This window comes from Grampus griseus (genome assembly GCF_964374135.1).
Source record: "Grampus griseus genome assembly, chromosome: 1".
NCBI classification, from domain to species: domain Eukaryota; kingdom Metazoa; phylum Chordata; class Mammalia; order Artiodactyla; family Delphinidae; genus Grampus; species Grampus griseus.
In genome coordinates, this window is record NC_139017.1 from 151735358 (window position 1) to 151761273 (window position 25916).

The window sequence follows — 25916 nt, forward strand, 5'->3', positions numbered from 1 at the left end:
GTCAGACATTAAACCCATTAGTTTATCTTTCCATTTTCCAAAAATCCCACTAAAATGACTGTAAGGTTGAAATAAAAGTTCAGGAAATCTCAAAGAAAAATAAAAATACAAAGAAATAAAAAACAGAAAGAAAATAAGAGAAAATGAGAGAAACAGTTAGGAGGTCCAATAGCTGACAAATGGGAGTTCTTGAAAGTGAGAACAGAAAACAAACATAGAAAAGGAAATAATTAAAGAAATAATCCAAGAAAAATTTCCCCAGATCTGAAAGATATGAGTTTCCAGTTTGTGTTCAGGGTTAGCACAAGAAAGGCTCACCTGAAGACACAGCATCCCCTTCAAAGATTAAAGACAGAGAGGAGTTTAAAATCTTCAGAGAGATAAAGATTTCATTCAAAAGGTTAAAGTGTCAAACTGTCCTGTATCACGACTGTGATAGAGGACACAATTCTATGCATTTGTCAAAATAACAGTATTGCTCACTACAAAAGGGGAATTTTACAGTTACGTAAACTTAAAGAATGATAAAGAATGATAATCGTACTGTACGTCTCAACAACAAACCCTGGATGCTGGAAAACAGTGGGACAGAGCCTTCAAGGTTCAGACTGAAAAGAATTTCCAGAAGAATTCTGTAACTGACCAATTCATTATGAAGGGAGAAGAAAGACATTTTCAGATATGACAGGATTCAAAAAATTTACTTCTCCTGCACTTTTTTTCAGCAAGCTACTGGAGAGCGTACTCTCCCAAACCAGGGAATAAACCAATAAATAAGACTTAGAATCTAGGAAGCAGAGGGTCCAACACAGAAGAGATGTAAAGGGAATCTTCAGGGTGAAGATGAAGGGAAATGCCAGGGAGGCAGTAATGAAGCAGGCCTACAGAGCAGGTTCAGACTGGAAAAGGAAGACAGAATGGTTCAGAAGAGACGTTTCCAAGAGAAAATAAAATTGAAGATTACCTGGTGTTTGGCCATACTAAGAAGGCTTTTACAGTAAAATAGGAGAGTTTGGGAATAAATTCATAAGATACAAATAGACAACTAAGCAAACTTAAAAACAAAACAATTATCAGCTCCAAGGAAACATAAAGTTATACAAAATAATTTGTTCATACATATATTCAATCACCTAACTCGTTCATTCTTTTCTTTAACAATCATGTATTGAGTACCTACTACATGTCAGGTTCTAGGTGATGAGGATACAGAGGTAAACAAAACAGACAAAAATCTATTCTTTTAGAACTTCTAAGGGGAGGAGAAAGGCAATAAACAAATTTATAATCTTTTGGACAGTATTAAGTGTTCTGGAGAAAAATAAAGTGTTCTGATGGGGAGAGGAGATAGAGAGTGATAGGCAGTGAGTGGGGTGGTAGTATATGAATGTGATTAGATGAACTAAAGATGTGAGGGAGTGAATCACGTCAATATATGAAGCAAGCAGAGGAAATGCAAAGGCCCTGAGGCAAGAGTATGCTTGTGGTGCTTGAGAAACTGGAGCTGAGCGCAAGCAAGGACAGTGGCAAAGGATGATTTAGAGAGGTAAGACATGCTTGGGTAAGGCTTACAATATGCCCTAGAGTACTACGCAGTTCAGCTGTAAACAACTTAATGTAAAAATAACAAACAAGATACTGATTTTAAACAAAAATCATGACATAACTACATTTGGAAGATGGGTAAAGGAGAAGTGAATTACAGGTGTGTAGAAAACCATTAATTTCCTAGAGTAAGAAGTCAATAATTTCCAAAGTTGAAAAAAAATTAAGTAACAGGAAAAAAATCACATTATTTAGACATTTGATGTTAAAAACCAGAAAAATCTGCTCAAAGAGTTGAAAATAGTTCACTCTGGGAAGCAGAACTCTGGGGTGGGGGAGATGATTGCTAGTTTTTACTATAAGTTTTGTGGTATAATTCAACTTTTTAAAATCTTTATACGTATTTCAATGAAATATAAAGAAGAAAGTTAGCTGTCAGTACAAAAATCAACTATTGAGAGTAAACTGTTTATAACCAAGAATTATTTAAAAAAGAATTATCACTGTTCTTTACCCATTCACCTGTTGATGGACATTTAGGTTGGATCCATGTGGCACATATACACAGTGGAATATTACTCAGCCATAAAAAGAAACGAAATTGAGTTATTTGTAGTGAGGTGGATGGACCTAGAGTCTGTCATACAGAGTGGAGTAAGTTAGAAAGGAAAAACAAATACCGTATGTAATGCATATACATGGAATCTTAAAAAAAGAAAGGAAAAAAAAGGTACTGATGAACCTAGTTGCAGGGCAGGAATAAAGAGGTAGACATAGAGAATGGACTTGATGACATGGGGTGGGAAGGCGAAGCTGGGGCAAAGTGAGAGTAGCATCAACACATACACGCGACCGAATGTAAAATAGTTGGCTGGTGGGAAGCAGCAGCATAGCACAGGGGGATTGGCTCGGTGCTTTGCAATGACCTAGAGGGGTGGGATAGGGAGGATGGGAGGGAGGCTCAAGAGGGAGGGGATATGGGGACATGTGTATGCATATGGCTGATTCGCTTTGTTGTGTAACAAACTAACAAGGTATTGTGAAGCAATTATACTCCAATAAAGATTTTTTTTTTAAAAAAAGAATTATCACTGAATATATCTCAATTGACCATAGCATTTACTGAAAATCTACTATGTGGCTGGCAGGGCAAGACTTGATATCGTAATAGGAGGTCTTTCCCAAAAGAATCTTCAAAACTTGGTCTCTCTGTTCAAAATCACAAACGCAGATTCATAACCTCCATCAGTTCACCCAGCCAAAGAGCAGAGGTGGAAGTACAGAGTGGCAGTTGAGCTGAGTTACCTGCTGGCCATCTCAATGGCATCCTTATTGGGTGGGGGGATAAGGAAGCAGACTGATGGTACCATTGCCTCATTCCCTGTGGGGCTGATCACTTTCCACTTGGTCCTCTGTGAATTATCTTCCAACACACACTCATCATTCTTGCAAATAGTGATCTGAAGAGACAAAGTTACAAATCATTGCTAATGGATAAACCAACAACCTATTATTACCTGGTGGCTGATCCCAAGGCTATGAAATCCTTAAGGAAAAATTGTTTTGGAGATCTCCAATCATTTGGAGATCACCTAGGGAGAGTTTCTGATTTAGACAAAAGGATAATGTGTATAAATAAACAACCTAGGGAAGGCTGTGAAATGAAATAAATCAAGTGTTTATTAAATGCCTGTTACATGTCAAGTAACACAGTATATGAAATTTATAAGGAGACTGTAAGACCTGCAAGAGCAATCTCTCTGAACCTACAACCAACAGGGTAAAACTTAAAGGGACATAATACTCACAACTCTGTATTTCTGATACTTCCTCCTCCTCCCTTCCTGTCACCCCACCCAAATCCCTGAAATGTTTAAGCCTTTGAAATCACCAATTCTTTCTCTTAGGAGACGAGTAACCAACAATATCATCTCTATTTTATAGACAGAAATACTGAGACAAAGAAAAGTACAGGAAAAGTTCATTTGTTCCTTTGTATAACAAATATTATTGAGCCTATTACGTGCTTGGAAGTATGTCATGCCATTAGAGGTAAAAATGGTAAGCCAACAACCATGGTCTATATTCCACATATTCTGATGCACTATTTGGTTACAACACTGTGTGACAAATGCAATTTACCAGGGAATGCATGGAAGGCACGAGGCCCAGTCTTGGTTAGAGAGGTAAAGAGATTATTCAGGACCTTAAAGCCACATTAAGGAATTTAGACTTTCTACACAGAAATGGGGAATTGTTGTAAGACTTAGGCAGGGGAGTGATGGTAAAAAAAAAAAAAAAAAAAAAAAAGTCACGCTGGACTTCCCTGGCGGTCCAGTGGTTAAGACTCTGCGCTTCCACTGCAGGGGGCGTGGGTTCGATCCCTGGTCAGGGAACTAAGATCCCACATGCTGTGTGGCGTGGCCAAAACAAAATTAATTAATTTTTAAAAAGACCATACTGGTGGTAGGATAAAGAATGCACTGAATGGGTAGGCTGACGTAATGATCCAAGTGAAAGAAACTTAGGGTCTAACTTGTAGTAGCAGCAGGGACAGAAAGAAGTACACTTGAGGGATACTTATTTACAAGGTATTGATACTACTGACTTGATAGTCCTACTAGCTGTGGGGACTAAGAGGGGAGGAGTCATGGATCTCTCCCAGCTGCTACAAAGCACCGTTTCTATCTACACTTAGGCTACTGGGTGGATAATGATGCCAATTACTGAGGCAGGGAGCAGGTCAAGATCATAGAGTTGAGGCTTATTTCTTTCATGATAGAAGAGATTTGAGCATGTTTAAGTTCTAATAGAAGAACTCTATCATTTGACCTTTCCCTGTTACCATAACCCTAACTGAAGGCTTCCCTTCTCCCTTGCTTCCTTCTGGAGCGGGAAGTACCCTTTCCACCTCCTCACCTCGATCTGCCGGTAGTCACAGATGGCCTTGATGGAAATGGTGCTCTTTAGCACGTGGTCGGGACTGCGTGGCTTTAGCTGAACAATGGATTTTGATCTCCCAACAAGACTGGCAACGGAACTCTTGGACTGTATAAGCTGCTCCTTTTCATCCTACAAAATGGGAAGAAAACGAAAAAGACATTAATGTTGCTCCTTGGGAGACTCAGTCAACAAAGAAAACTGAATGCTCCACTCCCTCCGAGAATGTCACTTCTCGGTTAAGTAGGGATCCTTGGTGGAGCCATCTTAGAAACACAGGGATAAAGAAAACAGGAGAGGATGCTTCTGTCTGCTACCAAGCGCTTTTATACTCAAATTCTGCAGCTTTCTCCCTGTGTCTTTTTCAATGAAACATAAAGCCACATGCAAAAACAAATAATAAATAAATTAAAAAAAAAAGAATTTCTAGCTGCCAAATACAGCTATACAGCTAACAAAGGATTTTGCCAAATAAGGTTCAGAGAAAATGGAAGTTAAAAACAATGATAATAACTAGGCTGTGGTTGTTATTATTATTAAATTTCTCACTGGTAGAAGCCAGTTCTTGCCTCTCTGCTTAGGAGAAGTTAGAGTTATACTCTTTTACATTTTTTTTTAATAATGTTATCTCCCAAGCTCTATTACAAATATTTTACTTTATTAAATTGAATCAAACTTTCTAGAGAAAGATCTTAGCTCTTCAACCAACAATCTATAAACCAATGCTGTTGGTGAAGGTACTGGGACAAATGACTTAAGGTTTACCTTTTAGAGTCTTGTGTGCTGTATTTATATAAATTTGATTGATTTGAAAGAGGTCTCATGCAAAATTGAAATACTCAAGTCTCTGCAAACCCAATTTTCTTACAAACTAATGAAGTTCTTGTCAACGAAATGGGTAGCAATCTACTACCAATTCCATTAAAGAGTAAAAGATAAGCTTTATCTCTTAACCAGGATGTTTCAAGCCCATTTTGAGGTATAAAAAAGTCCCCAGAAGAGGGCTTTCTTAGGATGGAAGTGGATGTGATGAGAGTAAAGAGTTAATAATGTTAAGAAATGCCATTAAAGAATTAAGAATATGCAAGTAAATAAAAAAGAAATGCTTAAATAAACTACCTGTGCCTGTCCCCGGGAGCATGATTGGAAGAAATACAACTTTAACTTATTAGTTAAGAAAGAGGAATGGAATAGGTCAGGGAGACAGCCACACTGTTCCATTCTTGAGAGCTGGTCTACCCATTTCAGTTTCCTTGCAATAAAGATGTCAATTTCTGTCTAACCCACAGCCAAACGTCTCAAGCTCCAGAGACCAAGTGCTCAGCGTGGTAAAAGGTCTGAAAAGAACCAGAAGCCACAACAGATGCTCCCGAACCTGACGGACAAGCTGAGGACAAGCTGAGGAGCAGACCCAGGTGACTTCATGCCCCGATGACGCCGCCAACCCGATGCCCCTGACCTGGAGAGGAGGGAACAGAGCAGCGACCCTCGAGAAGAGAAGATATGACAACAATTGCAGAGGAGTTACCCTATGACAGGAAGGTACTCTGTGGGAGGGAGGAGATAATAGCCACGGATTATTAGATTCCTCCTTCATACCTGATGTACCTCTAAGAGCGACATTCTAGAGACAACATCGGAAAAGTCAGGTCTTTACCCTTCATTCCAAATTAATTAAATTCACAGGTTATTTGCTCAGGTGAAACACTGAATCTAAACCCATTCATAGCTCTACAATACCTGAAAGTGTTTTTTAAAAAATCAACTCATGTTCACTAATTCCCAAGTCTCACCCACGAATAAAATGACACTGTTTTGGGTTATTCTGGTTCTCTTATTTATAATTTTCTACTGAAATGTGAGACTACCCACATTTCTCACACAGGAAAAGTAATTTCCCTATTACCTATACATTTCCATCTTAATCAGAGTTGTAGCTGGAGCCCTGTCTTGCGAACTCTGTAATATATGCTCAATAACTATAAGTAGTCTGCTGGTGATTTGACTACCACCACCCCTGAAGGAATAGTTCACTGGAGAAAATAAATGTAAAACTGATTTGGATTAAATACTACTTGCAAAACTATTTTTAAAAAGTTAATACCACTACATAAATAAACTGAGCAAATACTGCATTACACCTACATAAGACTTTAATGTTTCAAATACCTCATCATTACCAAAAGAAAATTCCCAAGGAGGAAACAATTGGCTCAGGTCTAGTTCATTGGTGTTTTGTTTTATTCTCTTTGCATGAGAGAGTGAAAAAGAATTTGGTGCCAGCTAATCCCATCAACCCTATTTTTCATGCTCTACACCCCCATCTTTGGCTCCAACGACTGAATTAAAATAGGAACAATGCAAAGAAACTGTGCTGAGCACTACGTGGCTCAGGGGCACATGGCTAGGCCCTTACTTCAACAGCATACCCAAAGGACTCATTAGCAACTTCTTTAAGAAAAGAGAAAAGGAAAAGAACAACACAGATTAAACTCTAATTGAATGTGAGCCAAACTTTGTAATGGTGACCCACAGCCCTGGCACTTTCAAGGATATAAAGAGCAGCAGCTGAAAGGGTTTACTCTGTTTCTCAGAAGCAATCATCCCACTGATGCAACACCCACCATGGAGTCCTGCAGCAGGTCCTCCAGGCGGGACAAGCTGGTGCTGTGGTCGCAGGAGTACTTCCGTTTGATGGATTCTTGGAGGTTCCTCAGGAATGACTCCAGGTCTCGAGCGTCACTGAAGAACTGTGGGGATAAGAGGGAGGGGTGCCTTGTGCTCAATACATCACAACACCAAGATGATAATGGAGAAAAAACAACCTTACCATGCCTGCTGATTACACAATCCTGGATTACAAAATGCCATGCCAGGGAAACAGTAGTGACAACTGCCACCAAAGCCCACTGAACCCAGTAGAACACTTAGTCTGCTTCACTCCTCAGAAATCACTGATCTTTCCCCTTGAGTTTTGGCTAGTGGCAGCACTTGACTGTCAGGTTTATTTCATAAAAAGCCTAGAGGTTGAGTATCTCAATTCATTGATATGATTACAAAATGATCAGGGAGCTTATTTAATTAAGAGCAAATCCAAACAGAGATAACAGCTTATTTCCTCTTCCCACCCTCACCTGAAAACAAGCAGTATGTTCTTTTTTTTTTTTAATTTATTTAATTTATTTATTATTTTTGGCTGCATTGGGTCTTTGTTGCTGCATGCCGGCTTTCTCTAGTTTCGGTGAGTGGGGGCTACTCTTCGTTGCAGTGTGCGGGCTTCTCATTGCAGTGGCTTCTCTTGTTGCGGAGCATGGGCTCTAGGCATGCGGGCTTCAGTAGCTGTGGTACGTGGCTCTAGAGCACAGGCTCAGTAGTTGTGGCGCACAGGCTCTAGAGTTCAGGCTCAGTAGTTGTGGCACACGGGTTTAGTTGCTCCGCGGCATGTGGGATCTTCCCAGACCAGGGCTCGAACCCGTGTTCCCTGCATTGGCAGGCAGATTCTTAACCACTGCGCCACCAGGGAAGCCCAAGCAGTATGTTCTTGATGTAGCAACAGATTAAAGGAAAAAAAACCCAAAAAAACAAAAAATGGTTCTAATATTTTACAGCCCCTCCCATCAGGAGGTGGAGTCTATTTCCCCCCCACCTCCCCGAAGCTGGGCGGGGGAACATCACTTGCTTTAGTCAATGGCACATTAATACACGTGAGAGCAGAAAAAAATGCTTGTGCACCAGGGCCTGCCTTCTCTGGCTGCTTGTGAAACACAGGTATTCTGTGAAGGAGCCTAGGATAGCCTACTGGATGCTAGAGACTTGCATGTGGACTTGTACCCCATCACCCCAACCAAATGTCAGATGTGTGAGTGTCACCATTTGGGGCCAACCAGCCCCCAACCTGCCTGCCCACTGCCTACAGCCATGTGTCACCCAGGCAAGATGAATAAAAGCCTTCAGCTGAGCCTAGCCCAGACTGCCAACTCACAGAATCTTGAGCCAACGGTTGTTGCTCTAAGCAACTAACTTTTGGGGTGGTGGTTTATACAGTAAAGGGTAATGGATATAGATGTGTTTCTAACCTCACCCCTCCCATGTACATGCCTGCAGGCACACACCAACACACGCAATCACACTCACAATCTCTTGCCTGAATGAAAAAAAATATTCTCCTCATCCTCTCTGCGCGCGCGTGCACACACGTGCACGCACGCGCGCACACACACACACACACACACAAATAGCCCACGTACCTGAAAGTAAGCAGTATTCTCTTTCACATGCTGCTCGACACACAAGCACAGCTGCTTCATCCACTGCAACTGGGACTGGACAGCAGCACTGTAAGCCTGCAACAACCAGGTACACGGACAGAAGGGCATAGGTTTAACAGACCTGCTACGTATGTGTGATGCACTCTTCCAAGTACACCTCTGCTAATGCTAGAGAGGCCAACAGAGGATAAGTGGAGATACTTGACTGGCATCTGCTCAAAGCTTCCCACGAGACAGAGGTTTGTCTTTCATCCAACATGGTTTTATTAGAAGGGGTTACCCAGAAAAGGCCTCTTCCACACTCATTTGCAACTAAATGACCTGGTCAGCAAAACCCAGGCCTAAGCCAGTCTCTCCTGGCTTCCTCCACTGAATCTCTTCTCTGAACACAGGCACCACACCAAAAAGCACGCAGGGTCTGTCTAGACAGTTATCTGAAAAACTATGGTTCAGAATTCCCTGGCGGTCCAGTGGTTAGGACTCCACGCTTTCACTGCTGATCAGGTTCAATCCCTGATCAGGGAACTAAGATCCCACAAGCCTCACGACGTGGGAGAAAAAATATATATATATACTTAAAAATAAGAAAAAATATGGTTCAAGTCACTTTCCCCGTGAAGCAAGGAGTCAATATCGTTTCTGTTGTTTCACGTAGTATCCTCCTTAGACTATTAACAAAACTGTTTGCAGTCTTTTGGGGGCTGGGAAGAAAAGGGAGAAGACCCAAGACACATGATTCCCTGACACTTGCTCCAAGTCCCTCAGCAGAGCTAAGTCTCTGATTTGAATACTTGTATAGTAACAACCTCTGAGCACTTGACCCTCACACCTTCAAGTCACACACCTCCACAGTCTGCTTGGCTGGGTGGTTCTCAAGTGACAGCAGCTCGGCTGTATCTTGTAGAGACCGAAACACGTCCTGTTTCTCCTCCAGTTCCATTGTCAATTCCTGAAAATTGAATTCAATTTTATTCAGTAAGTGCTGTTAAGGGAGGAGTAGCAATAAAGAAAAAACTGTGCTCCCTGCCCTACTTTATAGGAGTCCGCAACCCAGAGTTAGTGCCAAAATGAGAGTCATAAACAGTACACGCCAGAGGATTTCAGAGAAGAGCACAAGTGCTGGAATTGCAGGAGAATGATTCAAAAGGATATGGGATCTGAGCCAGGCCTGAGTAAGTGGGGTCACACAGCATGAGACTGAAGGCAAGAAAGCAGGGAACGTGGCTGGTGTGGATGGTTCAGGTCAGCACCCACAGAACACGGTACCTGATCCGCATCCCCGACTGGCTGGCTCCGCTCAGACTGTACCCTCAGCTGCAGTGCCCTGCTCCGCCTCTATATTCCGTTAACACTTTAGGACCTGGTTTAGATGCCAGCTCTTCTGTGCAGCTGGGTACTGATCCTCTCTATCAGATTTGACCCCTTCTCCTCGATGCTCCCTTTCTTTACGTCTCTATCATAGCCTAATTTCTGTTCTCATACAGACTGTTTATTGTATTACAATATCTATTGTTTCTTCTTTACTTCAGAAGAATCATATACCACTCTCTAATGAAGTTTTTAAGTGCTATTAAAAACTCTTCCTATTTTCATGTGGTTCATAATATCCTGAAAAATTCTCTGAAATGTGGGCAAACTGAAAATAACAAAAAAAAATCCTACTTTCTATCTTTCACTGAAAAGCATAAAAAGCAGTGTTGCATTGGCCAATGCTGAATTTTCCTTCCCATTTTACAAACCAAGAGATGGAGACCAAACAATTGTTGAATGAATTAAAGAGAATTCAGAATTTGTAAGAAGCCAAGAATATACCTCAGTTAAACAACATTAAGCCCTATACTAAGTGCTTTGCTATATTAACTTACTAAATCTTACTTAACCTTTTACACAATGCTTTGAAGTGCTACTATTATCCCATGTTACAGAGGTCTAGTGAGAGTAAATGACTTGCCAAGGTCACAGAGCTAATAAGTGGAGGAATAAGAATTTGATGTTAGGTCTATCTCATTCCAAAGCCTATAACCTTGACTACAAAGTTATACTGCTTCTGAAATGATTCAATTTGCAGACTGCTGCTCTCTTCACCCAAGACACTGCCTTTCTAAATGCATTCTAAATAAATTCATTCAAGGGCTCGATTTCCCCTCTTCTCCATATACACTTTCTCACAGGAACAGATGCATTAAGCAGGGTCCCTATTTCTATCTAACAAAATGCAAATCCAGAAACCCAAGCTTTCAGCAGACTAGCCCCTCTGGCTCCTTCTGCTGCTATTACAAAATATGACAGGTCTGTTGTGCTAGACTCACAGAGAAGTAATTTTTCTTGGCTGAGATACTGGGATTGTTGTCACTCCAATCATATGCTAGTTCCTCCTCCTCCTTCTCATTCAACCAGATCAACTCAGCTGTAGCTCTGGAGACAAATTTATGCAGGCTCTGAAGGTGCCTCATCCGGAAGCTAGAAGTTTCCTAGACAAAGGCAGGATTACAAGGTTAGACTGCTAGGCTTTCATCTGTACGATATATCACATTTGACATCAAAGCAAAGAATGGCTGAGAAAATGAACTTAGCCTTGATTTTTCAATCTCTGGGTGCTTCTCCACAGACTTAAATTTACTACAAGTTTGGTATGGGACTCCCAGAGAGCCCGTGTCAATCCCACGCCAGGCCTGTGTGGGGCTCCCTGGATAAAGAATGATCCTGGAACTGTCCTACTCTGGACATCTTGAAAGACAGGAATGAAGAACAACAGACAGAAGAGGAGTCCCCTCCCTGTCAATCTTAAACTTTTGGTTTTTGGGAATTCTCTGGCGTTCCAGTGGTTAGGACTCCAAGCTCTCACTGCCGAGGGCCCTGGTTCAATCCCTGGCTGGGGAACTAAGATCCCGCAAGCCATGCGGGGGTGGTGGCGGGGGGGGGACTTAGTTTTGATGCCTCAGAGCACATACACCCACTGCTTTGGTGAAGTATGATAACTAGGATAAGCTCTACTTACTTAAGACTTTCTGGGGCAGTGGTTTTTGATCCATTAAGAAAATTGAGAAAATGTTATGATATATGAACAACTGCACAGTGAACAATATAAAACTAATAAACAGAAAACCAAAACAGGCTCAAACCAAGAGCTTTCTGAATTAGGGAATCACATTCTCCATGAACAGAACAAAAGAGAGTTAGCCAAAACTCACCTTCAATTTACAATACTGTGTCTCCAGCTTTCCAAGAGTTTCAGCATAACTGGTATGAAAATTCTGGGACATTTTTCCCTGATAAGAAAGGAATGAAATAAAAATATATTAGAGAAAGAGTAAGTAAACTATATCTACAGCATGATTTCAACTATGTAAATATTATGTCTGCACATAGATGGAGATTGGTTATTCTGAGAAAACAGAAGCTTGCACAGCAAATCTCCAGGTGAGATTGCATAGCTCAGAGCAGCACTGAGTGAGGAACAGTCCAGCAGAGTAAGCACAACTGAATGACCTCATGGTCTTGTGCTTCTAGTAATTCTGGGAGGTTTCTAAGCAAAACCTATACCTGGTGATTCCTCCAACTACTCAGCTGCTTTTTGGAAGAGGAGAGTTGAAATTTAAAATGGGAAGATAGAAAGAGTGAGGGAGAGGAGAGACCAAGTGAATAGTTTTTCTCTCCAGTTCTCTATTGCAGGTAGATGGTGAAGTGGAAAGAGCATGAACTTTTGGAGCAGAGGGCTTGAGTTTGGAAACTGCATTCACTACTTACTAATTTTGACCTTAGCTTTCAGTATTACTATTCTTTTTACTAAAAAGGGGTTAATAAAAAACACCCTTCTCACAAGGTTATTTCAAAGAGCAAGAGACGCTTCATGTGCTGAGGGGACCTGTGGTCAAGTGCTGCTCGTGGGTATCCTTCTTTTCCACATGGACAGCTGCGCTGTGCACTGTCCCATCGCGCACAGCCACCCCAGCCTCCCATAATGGATTCTGAATGCCACACACCTCATATAGCCTGGCCTCTTTGACACTTGAGCCCAGTTCTTCCACACTGGCGTGGATGTGCTGCTGTGCTTCCAGCTGCAACTCCACACTAGGCAGGTCATTGCCCCACTCTGCTCGTTCCAGTTTCATCTGAAAAAAAGAAAAATTACAAACATAATTTACTGCTAAGTTGGCAGAAAAAGAAAACTGTCACAATCAGTGTGGACAAAGGGGCTGGGGAGAGGGGATTGAGAAAAAGGACATCTAAACTATCTCCATTTTGGTCTCTTACAGGAGAGTATGCCATAACCACCCCCAAGGAGCTGGAGAATAAACCCCACCACCTATAGCAGCAGAAGCAGCCTTTTGCTGCTGCATTATGGGAATACATCCCTGCATTTACCAACCAGAAAGGCATTCCCACAGGCTGAAATGCTTAACTTTATAGTTTAGGCATTTCCCTTTATGGGGTCTCTCCATTTCACAATCAGAATGGAGATAAGAAATAAATATCTGTAAATACTAAGCTTCATTCATGCCACCAACTATTGGCCAATGGAAGATAATTGTAAAACAGCTTGCCTTTGAATATTTTTATTTATTGGTACATGGAAAATCCATCATCCAACGATGGGAAGAATTTAATACAAAACAAAAGGGTTAGAGGATAACAGGAAAATCTTGAACTTGAACCATTATCCTAGAATACATGTAAATAATGTCCCTGAGAACTGTGAAACACAGCAGTCTTGCTTACTCTTAAGAGCTGAGACAAAAACAACAGTAGAGAAGCAGCTCCTCTGACAATGAGAGAATTTCAGAAAAGATGACAGATTTACAGACTCTGCAACTTCTTCCACCAGTTCCCACTTAGAGCACAGCTGGCTGAAGGGAAGAGATTCCTGAAGGGCTTCAAATTAGAAAAGCCTATGCATTTAGTATGGGACTTTGAGGATCTGAACTGATCCTATCCTTTCAAAATTTAATAGAGAAGGAGGCTTGGGTCCCAGGTAGCAGCAATAATTGAGGGGATCTATACAAGGGGCATAGAGCAACCTAACCCTCTGAGACAAGCTGCTGTATCCAGTAAACCTCAGTGCACTGCATAAGCACTTGGAATGTACACCCACCTGCATTTCTTCCACCCAAGACAGTAGTTCATACACAAATCGGAGGTTGCCTTCATCTTCAGAGGAGGAGATAGACACAAGTTCAGCCCGAGTCATGGGCTTTCGGAACCAGGAGGTAGAAGAAGAATGGGTTCCTCTGGTCAAGGCTTCTGCCTTCAGATGAGTAGTGGTTAAAGTAGAGGGTGGAACCAATTCAAGTGAAGTGAAATGGCCCTTCCGATACAAGTTTGTGCACTCTAGACGCAAGGTAACCAGCTCATCCTGCAAACGCATGACCCTGAAATGGAAGATGAGAAAGAAAAGATTAAATCTGTAACGTGCTTTTTAAGATAAAATCTTCCCTATCCATTTGACAAAGATGAGGTAAAAATAAAACTGAGATCACATTAGGAAAAGTGTTTTGAGAAAGAAAACGTGTTCTGTGAATGCAAGGTGATATTATTAACATCTTCATCGTTCAGAGCTGTCACTGAGGCAAATGCCAAGTCACAGCATTAACTCGAGGCAATAAATCAATACCAGTTCTTATAACTCTTGGATGATATAACAGAATAAACCATGGATTAGGGGTCAAAAGATGCGGCTCTTAGTCTCGGCTCTGTACAAAGATCCTCATCCCCTCTGTGGGTGTTGGTTTCCTCCTCCATGAAATGCTACATCGAATCACCCCAGCAGTTCTAAAGCAGACGTGGTCCCACACGGCTGCAGTTACCCTGAAGCATGTGGGGGCGTTATAAGATGCCACACAAAGATTAGGGAACCCTACAGGTACTTAGTGGGCAGGGCCAACAGTAAAGGGAGACTGTCTTCTACCATGAGAATTTTCCTGCCCCAAATACCTATAACATCCCCGCTGAGACGCTGACCTCTAGCATCCAGGTTACAAGATTCAGTGCCCGACTCTTGATCCTTGAGCCTCAGCAGTAAGCAAGCCCTCCATGTAAGTCCCATGTTTCTCACCTAAAAGCCAGCTCTTCTAGCTGGTAGTAATTCTCATCCCTTAGGATCTGGAGATCCACCTGCAGCTGTCTGATGAGACCTTCACACTCCTGAATGTACATGATGACATCTGACTCACACTGCACTGGCTGTCCTGATTCCAGGTGAGCAGCGTCCTGAGAGAGAAAGGGAGAAGAAGAGTGGGAAAACTCCCATTGCTCCCACCCACTAGGACCAAGGGAGCCACGCGGTCCACTGCAATTCCAAGAGAAAGGAAGCTGGATCCCTTAACTGTTGATTTCAACCATTAGAGCACAAGGTTAGAAGTGGAAAACATGTGACATAAGAAGTGAGACAGAACAGTCAGACTTACAGCCTGCAGTGTATTCTTAGCTAATGTCAGTTTTTCTTCACAGTTCAAAGCACCATTCTGTATTTTGTTTGCAATCTGTAGCAGCAATTCCAGCCTAAAATGAGATCAAGACCATAGTCAAGTGCAGGCCTCAAAGCAGCCCAGTAAGTAATGTCACCTTCAGGCTCTGGACCCACCTCTCTACAGCTGGTCGAAGTGACTTCTCTCGCTCCAGCATCTCAATGATGAGTTTTCCCCACTCTTCTTCCACATCATTAGGGTGATAACCTTGAGGCAGTTTAATTCGGCCAAATTCAATCCATACCTAAAAAACCCAGAGATAACCCTTTAAGTCCAAAAACACAGCCATGCCCTCAGGTCCCAGTTTTAATTAATTTTTTGCTTCTTTACCCAGGCATTCAGCAGTTTTCTCCATTGACTAATAAGAGAAAACAGCCAAATATTTTAGCAGTACCTCACCTCTAGGTGAGAAAAAAAATCACCTCTAGGGGGCTTCCCTGGTGGCGCAGTGGTTAAGAATCCGCCTGCCAGTGCAGAGGACACGGGTTCGACCCCTGGTCTGGAAAGATCCCACATGCAGCGGAGCAGCTAAGCCCATGTGCTTCTGTGAGGCCAGGGCCCATGCTCCGCAACAAGAGAAGCCACCGCAATGAGAAGCCTGCGTACCACGACAAAGAGTAGCCACCCACTTACCACAACTAGAGAAAGCCCGTGCACAGCAACGAAGACCCAACACAGCCAAAAATAAATAAATAAATCTTTTAAAAAATTACCTCTAAAATACAGAGACCACTTGCTTGAAATCCTTCCATTCCTTCTATACTTTCCATAAATCCTCCTGTCCTCCCCATACCCCTCTCCCCCACACTGTGGAAAGGTTAAATGCCCATCTCCACAGCTTCAAATTCTCTAGGAATCAAAATGTGAAGGAAAGTCTCTTTTCTTTCTATCCTAGGGAAAGAATTAGCTTCCCTCTGAGAAACAGGAAAACATGTACAAAACTCAAGATTTCTGAATAACTGTATGCCATTTTTCAACAGGCCCTTTAAAAAATAGAGATGGCTGACACTTCCCCTTTACCGTAAATTTTCAAGAGCAGCCTGAGAGTGATGCTCGATTTGTCACCCTGAGAATATTGCTGTTATAATGAGGTTCGGAAGAAGATGCAGGGAATCTGCCTAACAAAGAAGCAACAAAGAGCACACCAGCACACCCTAAGTCTCAGCAAAGGATAAGTTTCCTTACCTCTAATAATTTATATAATTCCTCAATTCTTCCTTTTTCTCTCTCCTTGGCCAGAATTTCTGTTTCTTTGAAGTGTATATATTGATTATAAAGTGCCTACAAAATTAATATTTGGTGAATGAATGCAAGCAACCCGGTCTAATTTTTCATACCACCTCACCCAGGAGCCAGCAGCAACAAGCTCTGAGACTTACTCCCCAGAGTGAATTTACAAAACACAATTTAAGTCCATGACTTTACCTTTAGTTCAACAGGGTTCTGGGGAAAAGATTTATCTGACATCAGTATTGTATGCTGTTTGATCCAGGGAATGAGGGAGTCCACTCGGCTTTGGTATTCTTGCCACCTGGCGTCTACTTCCTATTGCCAAAAGGTAGATATCACACACCTGCTGGTTAGCAGTATGCAAGACAAGCACAGGAGAAAGTAGCTCAGGCCATCCCAAACCACATAAAATCTTTTCCTCTAATTGCCTACACAGACACCGCCATTCAGTTTAATGCTCAGAGTCCCAGTTTCAAAGCTCCTCAAGGACTCTCAAGATGGGATTTAATTTCCTGACACCTAGAATAGCCTATGCTGGACACTGCAAAATTAGTGATATCTAGACTCATTCCCACAGACCAAGGACAATAACCATGTATCAAGATGATGTGGATTCAGTTCGCTCTGTTTAAAAGTGCTCTGTATACACTGAGTGCTTAAGAAACCTACGCTAATCAATACATTCCACCCAAACAAATCACAGCCAGAAGGTATTTTAGGAAAGTGTTCTTTTACCGTAGCACTGATCCCTTCTCCACCCTCAGGGACTTTAGGGAAGGCATCATAAATAGAAGACACATAAGTGATTACAGACTTTTCATCTGGAGATGGCACATCCACATCTGAGAGACAAAAGGCAAGAAATTTCTTAGAACAAAGGAACCCGCTGGGGGAAGGAATAATGAATATATGCCAAACATCATCAACTTATCAACTTCAGTCAGCTCTCACCTTCTGCATCCAGTAACCGGGTGACGCCCAGTCTTTCTGCTACTTCGAAAGCCTGTTCCAGGTTCTCTCGGTTACTCTGGATCTGTACCCTCTCCATATCTACCAGGTCAGGTCTGTAAAAGTCCACCAAGGTATATGAAAGGCCCCCAGATACATAGCACATGGGAGTTCACACAAAGAAACCCTCTTAAAAGTACTCAGAGCTGAAAAACACTGGATGAGTTAGAGAGAAAGCAAGAGGTTTAGAGGCGCACTAGTCCCACTTTCAATCACACTCCAGGAGCCCAGTGCTCCATAATTCTAAACTTACATAATAGTAGGTTTGTTGGATTTCAAGGGAAAGGTATCAACTTTCCCTATGAGTGTTTATGACCACTAAGAGTACAATAAATTTTGATTTTCATCATTCAGAATTCCTATCTTCCTCACCCACTCCAAGCAAGTCCCCCACTACTGGCCCTTTGCACTTGTTATCTCCTCCGAGTGAGACATGCTGAGCCTAGAGACCTGCATGGCCCACTACTCCTCATCCATGACTCTGCTCCAACATCTTCACCAGAGAGACCACCTCTGACCACCCTGTCCAAAATGCCACAACCTCCATCATTCTCTTTCCCTCCACTGCACCCATCACTGTAAGACAGCATACACTTATTTGTTTATTGCTTATCTTCCCCACTGAAAAGTAAGCTCCACGAGGGCAAGAATTTAGCTGTTTTCTTCACTGCTATATGAGCCCAGTGCCTGGAACAGTAGGAGTTCAATACATATTCCTCTTTAAAATAAATAAAATGAATCAGAGCCTGGATTGTTGGTTGAGGGGAAGTGTGGCATTACAGCTGATTACGAACAAGAGATGAGAAGAAGCCTCTCCAGGTCCACTGAAACGTCACTGTATTTACCTGTATCGGTGAATAAGTGCATTGAACATCTTCCCATCACTCCAGCAGGAGGAAAAGTTGGTGCATTTGACTCCTGTGTAACCAGCTGTCACTTTCTGGGTCCACAGGAGCAGCTTCTCCTTAGCTGACATGTCCCCTGATTCTCCACTAATGTAGATGTCAGAGATCTGCCAAAAGATAGGATATGAAGTAATTTAGTGTAAATAAGATGAAGCCTTTAAACCTTCTCTTCATACATTATGGCTCTTAGAAGAAGAGGGAGATCCAAGGCTGGCAGCACTTCAAGATGACAACTCCAACATATATTCACCCTATCTGGTAGTCAAAGAAATGCAAATTAAAATTTTGAGAGGTCACTTTTTTACCTGTCACATTAGAATAGTTTTTCTTTTTTTTTTTTTAATGATACTACTCAGTATTGGAAAGAATATCTGAAATTGGGGATTTTCATACACTGCCACTGGTGAGAGTATAAAGGGCATAATTTCTCTAGAGGACGGTTTTTAATAAGTCTTAAAATACACATACACTTGATAGGAAGTCATTAGAGAAATCTGCAAAAAATTTTATACAAGAATGTTTATCAATACCAAAAAGCAAAGGCAACAAAGGCAAAACAAACAATTGGGACTACACCGAACTAAAAGGCTTGTGCACAGCAAAGGAAACCATCAACACAATGAAAAGGCAACCTACGGAATGGGAGAAAATATTTACAAATCATATATCTGATAAAGGGTTAATATCCAAAATATACAAAGAATTCATTCAACTCAAAACAAAGAAACAAACAATCAGATTTAAAATTGGGCAGAAGATCTGAATAGACATTTCTCTAAAGAAGACATACAAATGGCCACCAGGTGCACGAAAAGGTATTCAACATCACTAAGCATTAGGGAAACACAAATCAAAACCGTAATGAGTTATGACCTCACACCTATTAGAATGGCTGTCATCAGAAAGACGACGTAACAAGTACTGGTAAAAATCTGGAGCAAAGGGAACACTCGTGCACTCTTGGTGGGATTATAAAGTGGTACAATCACTCTGGAAAACAGTATGAAGATTCCTCAAAAAATGAGAAACAGAACTATCATAGGATCTAGAGACCTTAATTCTGGGTACATCCAAAGGAAATGAAAACAAGATTTCGAAAAGATATCTGCACTCTCAATGTTCACTGCAGCATTATTCACAATAGCCAGGATATGGAAACAACCTAAGTGTCCACCAAAAGCTGTGGTATATACAATGGAATATTATTCAGTCATGAGAAAGGAAACCCCGTCATTTGTGACAACATGGATGAAACTGGAGGGCATTATGTTAAGTGAAATAAGCCAGACAAGGACAAATACTGCATGATATCACTTATATGCGGAATCTAAAAAAAAAGAAAAGAAAAAATGTCAAAGTCATAGAAACAGAGAGTAGAATAGTAGTTGCCAAGGGATAGTGGTGGGGGAAATAGGAAGAGGACAGAAAAAGGGTATAAACTTTCAGCTATAAGTTGAATAAGGTCTGATGATTTAATGTAAAAGATAGGTGACTACAGTTGATAACACTGTATTGTATAACTGAAATTTGTCAAGAGAGTAGAACTTAAATGTTCTCACACACACACACAAAAAGTGAGGTAATGGATGTGTTAGCACTTAACTAGAGGTGGGAATCCTTTCTCAATATACACATAAAGGCACACCTGGGAGGTACCACAGGTTCAGTTCCAGACCACAGCAATAGAGGAGATATCAATCACAATAAAGTGAGTCACATGCATGTTTTGGTTTCATGGTACATATAAAAGTCATGTTTACACTATACTATATTATCAATACATACGCGATAGCACTATGTCTTAAAAAAACAATGTATACTCATTAAAAAATACTTTATTGCTAAAAAATGCTAACCATCATCTGGGCCTTCAGCAAGTTGTAATCTTTTTGCTGGTGGAGGGTTTGAAATATTACAAGAAGTGAGCAAATGCTGTTGGAAAAATGATGCCAGCAGTCTTGCTCAACGCGTGGTTGCCACAAACATTTGTAAAAAACGCAGTATCTGTAAAGCACAATAAACAAGGTCTGCCTGTGTATCAAATCACCATGATGTACACTTTAAATATGTCACAAGAATGCTTATCAAAATATGATAAATATTTTATAGCAAAAAGCTATAAAGAGCTTAAACTAAAACGAGTGATTGATTGGTTATAAATTATAGCACATATACATGGTAGAATTCTTTGTAGCACTTAAAAAGGTATGCTTTAGTAAAAAAGGAAGTAACTGATGAGGAAAAATAAACAAATAAAATGAAATAAAATAAAATAAAAAAGGAAATGTGTTGTCAAATAAACTGGCTGCCTTTGCTAAGTCTTCCTCTAGTGTAAAAATACTCTGAGATATTTCTACCATATAAAGTTTGCTGATTTTATTACCAATAAAAAATCTTATTTAAGGAAAAAAAAGATATGCTTTAGAAAACGTTAATGATAGGAAAATGATCACCATATTTTACAAAAAGAAAAAGAATACAAACAAAATAATATATAATAACACTGATTTTACATGAAAAATATACAATATATAGTTAAGTAATAGTCATATATATGCATAATGTATGTGGTCGATGCATATATGTATGTGTATAAAAACCAAATTAGTAATCATAGTTATCTCTAAATGGTAGCATTATAGATGATTTTTATGTTTCCCAAATTTTCTACATTATGTATATTTTTATATTTAGAAAAAAGTTATTTTAAGAAACCTCCAAAATCTAGCACAGGACCTACTTTGAAGAAATGTCAGTCTGAGAGAGGAGAAAAGTGCATGCCTTTGATTCCACACAAGCCTAGGGTTGAATCTCAAGTTCACCAACTACAAGCTGGACCTTGGTTATACCATCTGTAAAGTGGGAATCACACCTATTACCTTTTCAGGATAGCTGTGACAATCAACGATATTATACAGTGAAGTGCCCAGCCCAAACACGGGGCTAAGCTCGACAAAGCTCCCTTCTCTCTTCCTTGTATAAATGGTGGTTCTCCTTCAGTTACTGCTGTCTAACTCCCAAAGCACTGTCAGTCTGTATCATCAATTAAATGCTATCTTGCAACTGGCTATTATTTAATGTATTTTTATTATTTAATATCTCCCCAAGACTAGGCTTCCTGAGGTGCTGATACTACATCTTAACTATCAGAACGACCTAAAATCATAGCAGCTGCTATGAAGGAGAGCTCCTCAACACAGGATATGTCCCAGCAGAAGCTGGGATGCATCTCTGAGACTCAGTGATCAAGGTCCTTCTGTATTGCACCTAGTGCTGTACTGGTCATATGGTGGACACTTAACATGTTTTAATTAATAATCACTTGGTTAATAAACAAAATAATAAAAATAAACAAATAAATGTATTTGGGGGTAAGACCCACCTAGAATCCTGAGACACATTACTTTATTGACAGCAAACTTGCCTAGCAAATAACATATATAATGTATATAAGCAAACAAGCCAAGGACCCGATGATGGATTCCGGTGCCCACGCCATCAGCCTGTGAGTCCAGTGTAAACAGCCCCCCACCGGTACCAATTCTCTGCCAGTTCTCCTCCACGACATTTCTAGCTATTTATTTCAGTGGCTAAATGCCACCCACACTGACATATCCCAGTTCTTCCACTGTAGTGCTTCACATACATATTAAGGCAAAACATTGCTGGGAACAGGAGATAGATTTGTTGAAGTGAAAAGGGACAGAAGTTGAATAAGCAAAATGAAATGCGAGTATTTGGGTTCTTTACCCAAAAAAGAAATTCCAGTTAGTCAACTGATATTGTATCTCCACAATATCACAGTCAATATCTCCGATGGCATCTCCTGTCTGCCAATCACAGTATCTTTGTATATTGCATTGGAAACTGTTCAATGAACAGCTGTACTTCAGATTTTCCACATAGCTGTAATGAGACAGGGAAATATTTAGATCCCTCAGGGGTAGGAAAAATACCCTGTTTGGATTAGGGCCTTTCCTAGATTGTGAACTGGATGAGAAAAATGGGATTATCATCACAATCATCTCAATAATTAAATTTGGCTTTTGTCCACCTTTTCATGTAATATTCACATGGGATTGCACAGTGCTGTCCTTTGGGATACGTAGAAGCTTTTACCTTAATCTCCCAAATGGAGAATTCCAGCTTCAGTGTCAGGGAGCTTTCTCCCTCATCTGGATGTTTAAAAGGAACCATTTGGAGAGACAGCACAGCCTCATTACCATCTCAGAGACTAAACTCATCTACCTGAGTTTTCTTTCAACGCACACTTCCCATGGCTTGATTAATTCCTTCTCTGAAGCATTATCTAGAAACTGAGCATGTTCCTAATAAGTCAGTTAGTTTTTACTGAACAACATCTCATCAGTGCTTCACACTATGTCAGACACCATATGTTAGGACGAGGGAGAACAACAACAACAAAAAGTCAATCACCATGGGACTGACTCATTCTGTTGTTATTTCTTGAGCAATACCTATGTTCTAGGAGCTGTGTTCAAGTTCTTGGTATCTCAAGACAAAAGCACAGCCTTGGGCCTCAAGCTCAAGCAATGTAGTAGGGGAGACAATATACCAATCAGAGAGATCAATGCTGTGACAGAGGTAAGCAAGTAACCCAAACTAGCATGTCGAGGAACTCTGCAGAGATGATAAGACAACATCTATGCTGAGTTTTAATATCTAAGAAGAGGGCTTCCCTGGTGGTGCAGTGGTTAAGAATCTGCCTGCCAATGCAGGGGACGCGGGTTCGAGCCCTGGTCCGGGAAGATCCCACATGCCGCAAAGCAACTAAGCCCTTGCGCCACAACTACTGAGCCTGCGTTCTAGAGCCCGCGAGCCACAACTACTGAAGCCCACACGCCTAGAGCCCATGCTCCACAACAAGAGAAGCCACCGCAATGAGAAGCTCGCGCACCACAATGAAGAGTAGCCCCTCCTCGCCGCAACTAAAGAAAGCCCACGGGCAGCAACAAAGACCCAACGCAGCCTAATTAATTAATTAATTAAAAATAAAAATTTCAGCATATTAAAAACAAAAGACATGAAAGCTCAAACTGGGAACTGATATAGGAGAGAAGATTAGAGAGATTATGGAGGGGTTGGAATACCAGGCTGAGGATTTTGGACTTTGTAAGTCTGCATAAGTCTCAGGGAATGAAACCAGATGTAATGAGCTAACAGATACTTGATTCACATGTCCTGAAGTTTCTAGCTGACTTCATCCCGCTACAGTGAAGGCATCAGACTTTGAAAACTTCCATTCAAGAAACAGGTGAGGGCACAATGCAATAATTCATTACAAATGCCTGGCTAGAAGGATCTCATGGCAGCTGTGTTTCTTACCTACAGAAGAGTTAGGTAAAGATCAGGGGTACTCCTTTCAATATTCAAGTTCAGAGTCATGGAGGTCTCTCTAGGGCAGGGGTCCCCAACCCCAGGCCGCAGACCAGTACCGGTCCGCGGCTCGTTAGGAACTGGGCCGCACAGCAGGAGGTGAGCGGCGGGCGAGTGAGCAAAGCTTCATCTGCCGATCCCATTTCGCATTACCACCTGAAACACCCCCACCCCCTCCCACACCCCTATCCATGGAAAAACTGTCTTCCACGAAACTGGTCTCTGGTGCCAAAAAGGCTGGCGACTGCTGCTCTGGGGAATACAATTAGAACGGAAATCCTAAGTCACAGACTACTGGCATTTTTAAATTCTCCTAAATACTGCCAAACTACTGTCAAATAACAATAACAATTTATACTTCTATCCACAAGGGTGTGAAGAGGTTTTTCCAGTATTCTGCATCTTCACCTACACTCTGTACTTTCAAACTTTTTATTTTCTGCCAGTCTGAGGGATATAAAATGGCATCCTGTTGTTGTTTTGAGTTTTACATCTTCGATTACTAGTGAGAAAGACTCCTGTGTATGAGGCATTTGGGTTTTCTTTTTTTATGAACTGCTTATTCCTGGGCTTTCCCCTATTTTTCTACTAGTGTGTTTACCTTTTTCTTATTTATAGGAATTATTTAAATAATAATATTAGTAACAAACATCTATTGTGTTTTACTTGAATTTACTCATAATTCTCACAACAACCCTACATTGAGTACATACTATTCTTATCCTCAATTTACAAATGAGGAAACTGTGCCACAGAGAATTTAAGTAACTTGCCCCAAGGTACATGGCTACTAAGTAGTAGAGCTGGAATTCAAACTCAGCCAACCTGGCTCCACACTCTTAACCACGTCACCTATACTACACTTCATATATTCGGGACATTAATCCTTTTTCAGTATATGCACTATATAATTCTACCATTATTTTTTTTTAACTTTCCATCTCAAGGAACTAGGAAAAGAAGAACAAATGAAGCCAAAAGTTAGTAGAAGGAAGGAAATAACAAAGATTAGAGCAGAAATAAATAAAATAAAGATGAAAAAGACAATAGAGAAGATCAACAAAACTAAGAGCTGGTTCTTTGAAAAGATAAACAAAATTGACAAGCCTTTAGCTAGACTCACCAAGAAAAACAGAGGAGACAAATAAAATCAGAAATGAAAGAGGAGATGTTACAAGTGATACCACAGAAATACCAAGGATCATAAAAGACTGCTATGAAAAATTACACACCAAGTTGGACAACCTAGAAGAAATGGATACATTCCTAGAAATATACAACCTACCAAGACTGAATCATGATGAAACAGAGAATCTGAACAGACTGATTACTAGTAAGGAGATTGAATCAGTAATCAAAAACCTCCCAACGAGGGCTTCCCTGGTGGTGCAGTGGTTGAGAGTCCGCCTGCCGATGCAGGGGACACGGGTTCGTGCCCCGGTCCAGGAAGATGCCACATGCCACGGAGCGGCTGGGCCCGTGACCCATGGCCGCTGAGCCTGTGTGTCCAGAGGCTGTGCGTCCAGAGCCTGTGCTCCGCAATGGGAGAGGCCACAACAGCAAAAAACAAAAAACAAACAAACAAAAACCTCCCAACGAACAAAAGTCCAGGACCAGACAGCTTCACTGATAGACTCTATCAAACATTCAAAGAAGAATTAACACCAATACTTCTCAATCTCTTCCAAAAACAGAAGAGGAGGGAACTCATCCAAACTAATTTTATGAGGCCAGCATTACCTTGATAACAAAACCAGACAAAGACACCACAAGAAAAGAAAATTACAGGCAATATTCCCGATGAACATAGATGCAAAAATCCTTAAAAATATATTAGCAAACCAAATTCAACAATACATTAAAAGGATCACACACCATGATCAAGTAGGATTTATTCCAGGTATGCAAGGATGGTTCAACATCCATAAATCAGTCAATGTGATATAGCACACATTAACAAAAGGAAGAATAAAAATCGTATTATCATCTCAATAGATACAGAAAAAGCACTTGACAAAATTCAACAGCCATTTATAAAAACTCTCAACAAAGCAGGTATAGAGGAAATGTATTTCATCATAATAAAGGACAGAGCTAACATTATACTCAGTGATGGAAAGATGAAAGTCTTTTCTCTAAGATCAGGAACAAGACAAGAA

The 25916-nt window shown here is 40.9% G+C and overlaps 1 protein-coding gene across 3 annotated transcripts in view; it reads right to left on the minus strand.

Annotated features, from left to right (window-relative positions):
- MACF1 (microtubule actin crosslinking factor 1) overlaps window positions 1–25916 on the minus strand; it is a gene marked incomplete at its 5' end in the record, with an annotated part of 341117 nt that overhangs the window by 154990 nt on the left and 160211 nt on the right. For 2 of the 3 annotated variants that reach the window (XM_082674679.1, XM_082674680.1), the window contains 17 exons: window positions 2851–3005; window positions 4465–4617; window positions 7110–7235; window positions 8733–8828; window positions 9598–9702; window positions 11063–11224; window positions 11945–12022; window positions 12737–12865; window positions 13846–14122; window positions 14806–14960; window positions 15158–15251; window positions 15334–15461; window positions 16403–16498; window positions 16643–16762; window positions 17183–17289; window positions 17399–17511; window positions 18301–18467. In XM_082674679.1, the coding sequence (XP_082530805.1) occupies window positions 2851–3005; window positions 4465–4617; window positions 7110–7235; window positions 8733–8828; window positions 9598–9702; window positions 11063–11224; window positions 11945–12022; window positions 12737–12865; window positions 13846–14122; window positions 14806–14960; window positions 15158–15251; window positions 15334–15461; window positions 16403–16498; window positions 16643–16762; window positions 17183–17289; window positions 17399–17511; window positions 18301–18467 (2261 nt within the window). Of the gene's footprint in view, window positions 1–2850; window positions 3006–4464; window positions 4618–7094; window positions 7236–8732; window positions 8829–9597; window positions 9703–11062; window positions 11225–11944; window positions 12023–12736; window positions 12866–13845; window positions 14123–14805; window positions 14961–15157; window positions 15252–15333; window positions 15462–16402; window positions 16499–16642; window positions 16763–17182; window positions 17290–17398; window positions 17512–18300; window positions 18468–25916 lie in introns of all 3 variants that reach the window. The other variant, XM_082674678.1, reaches the window with a different exon arrangement.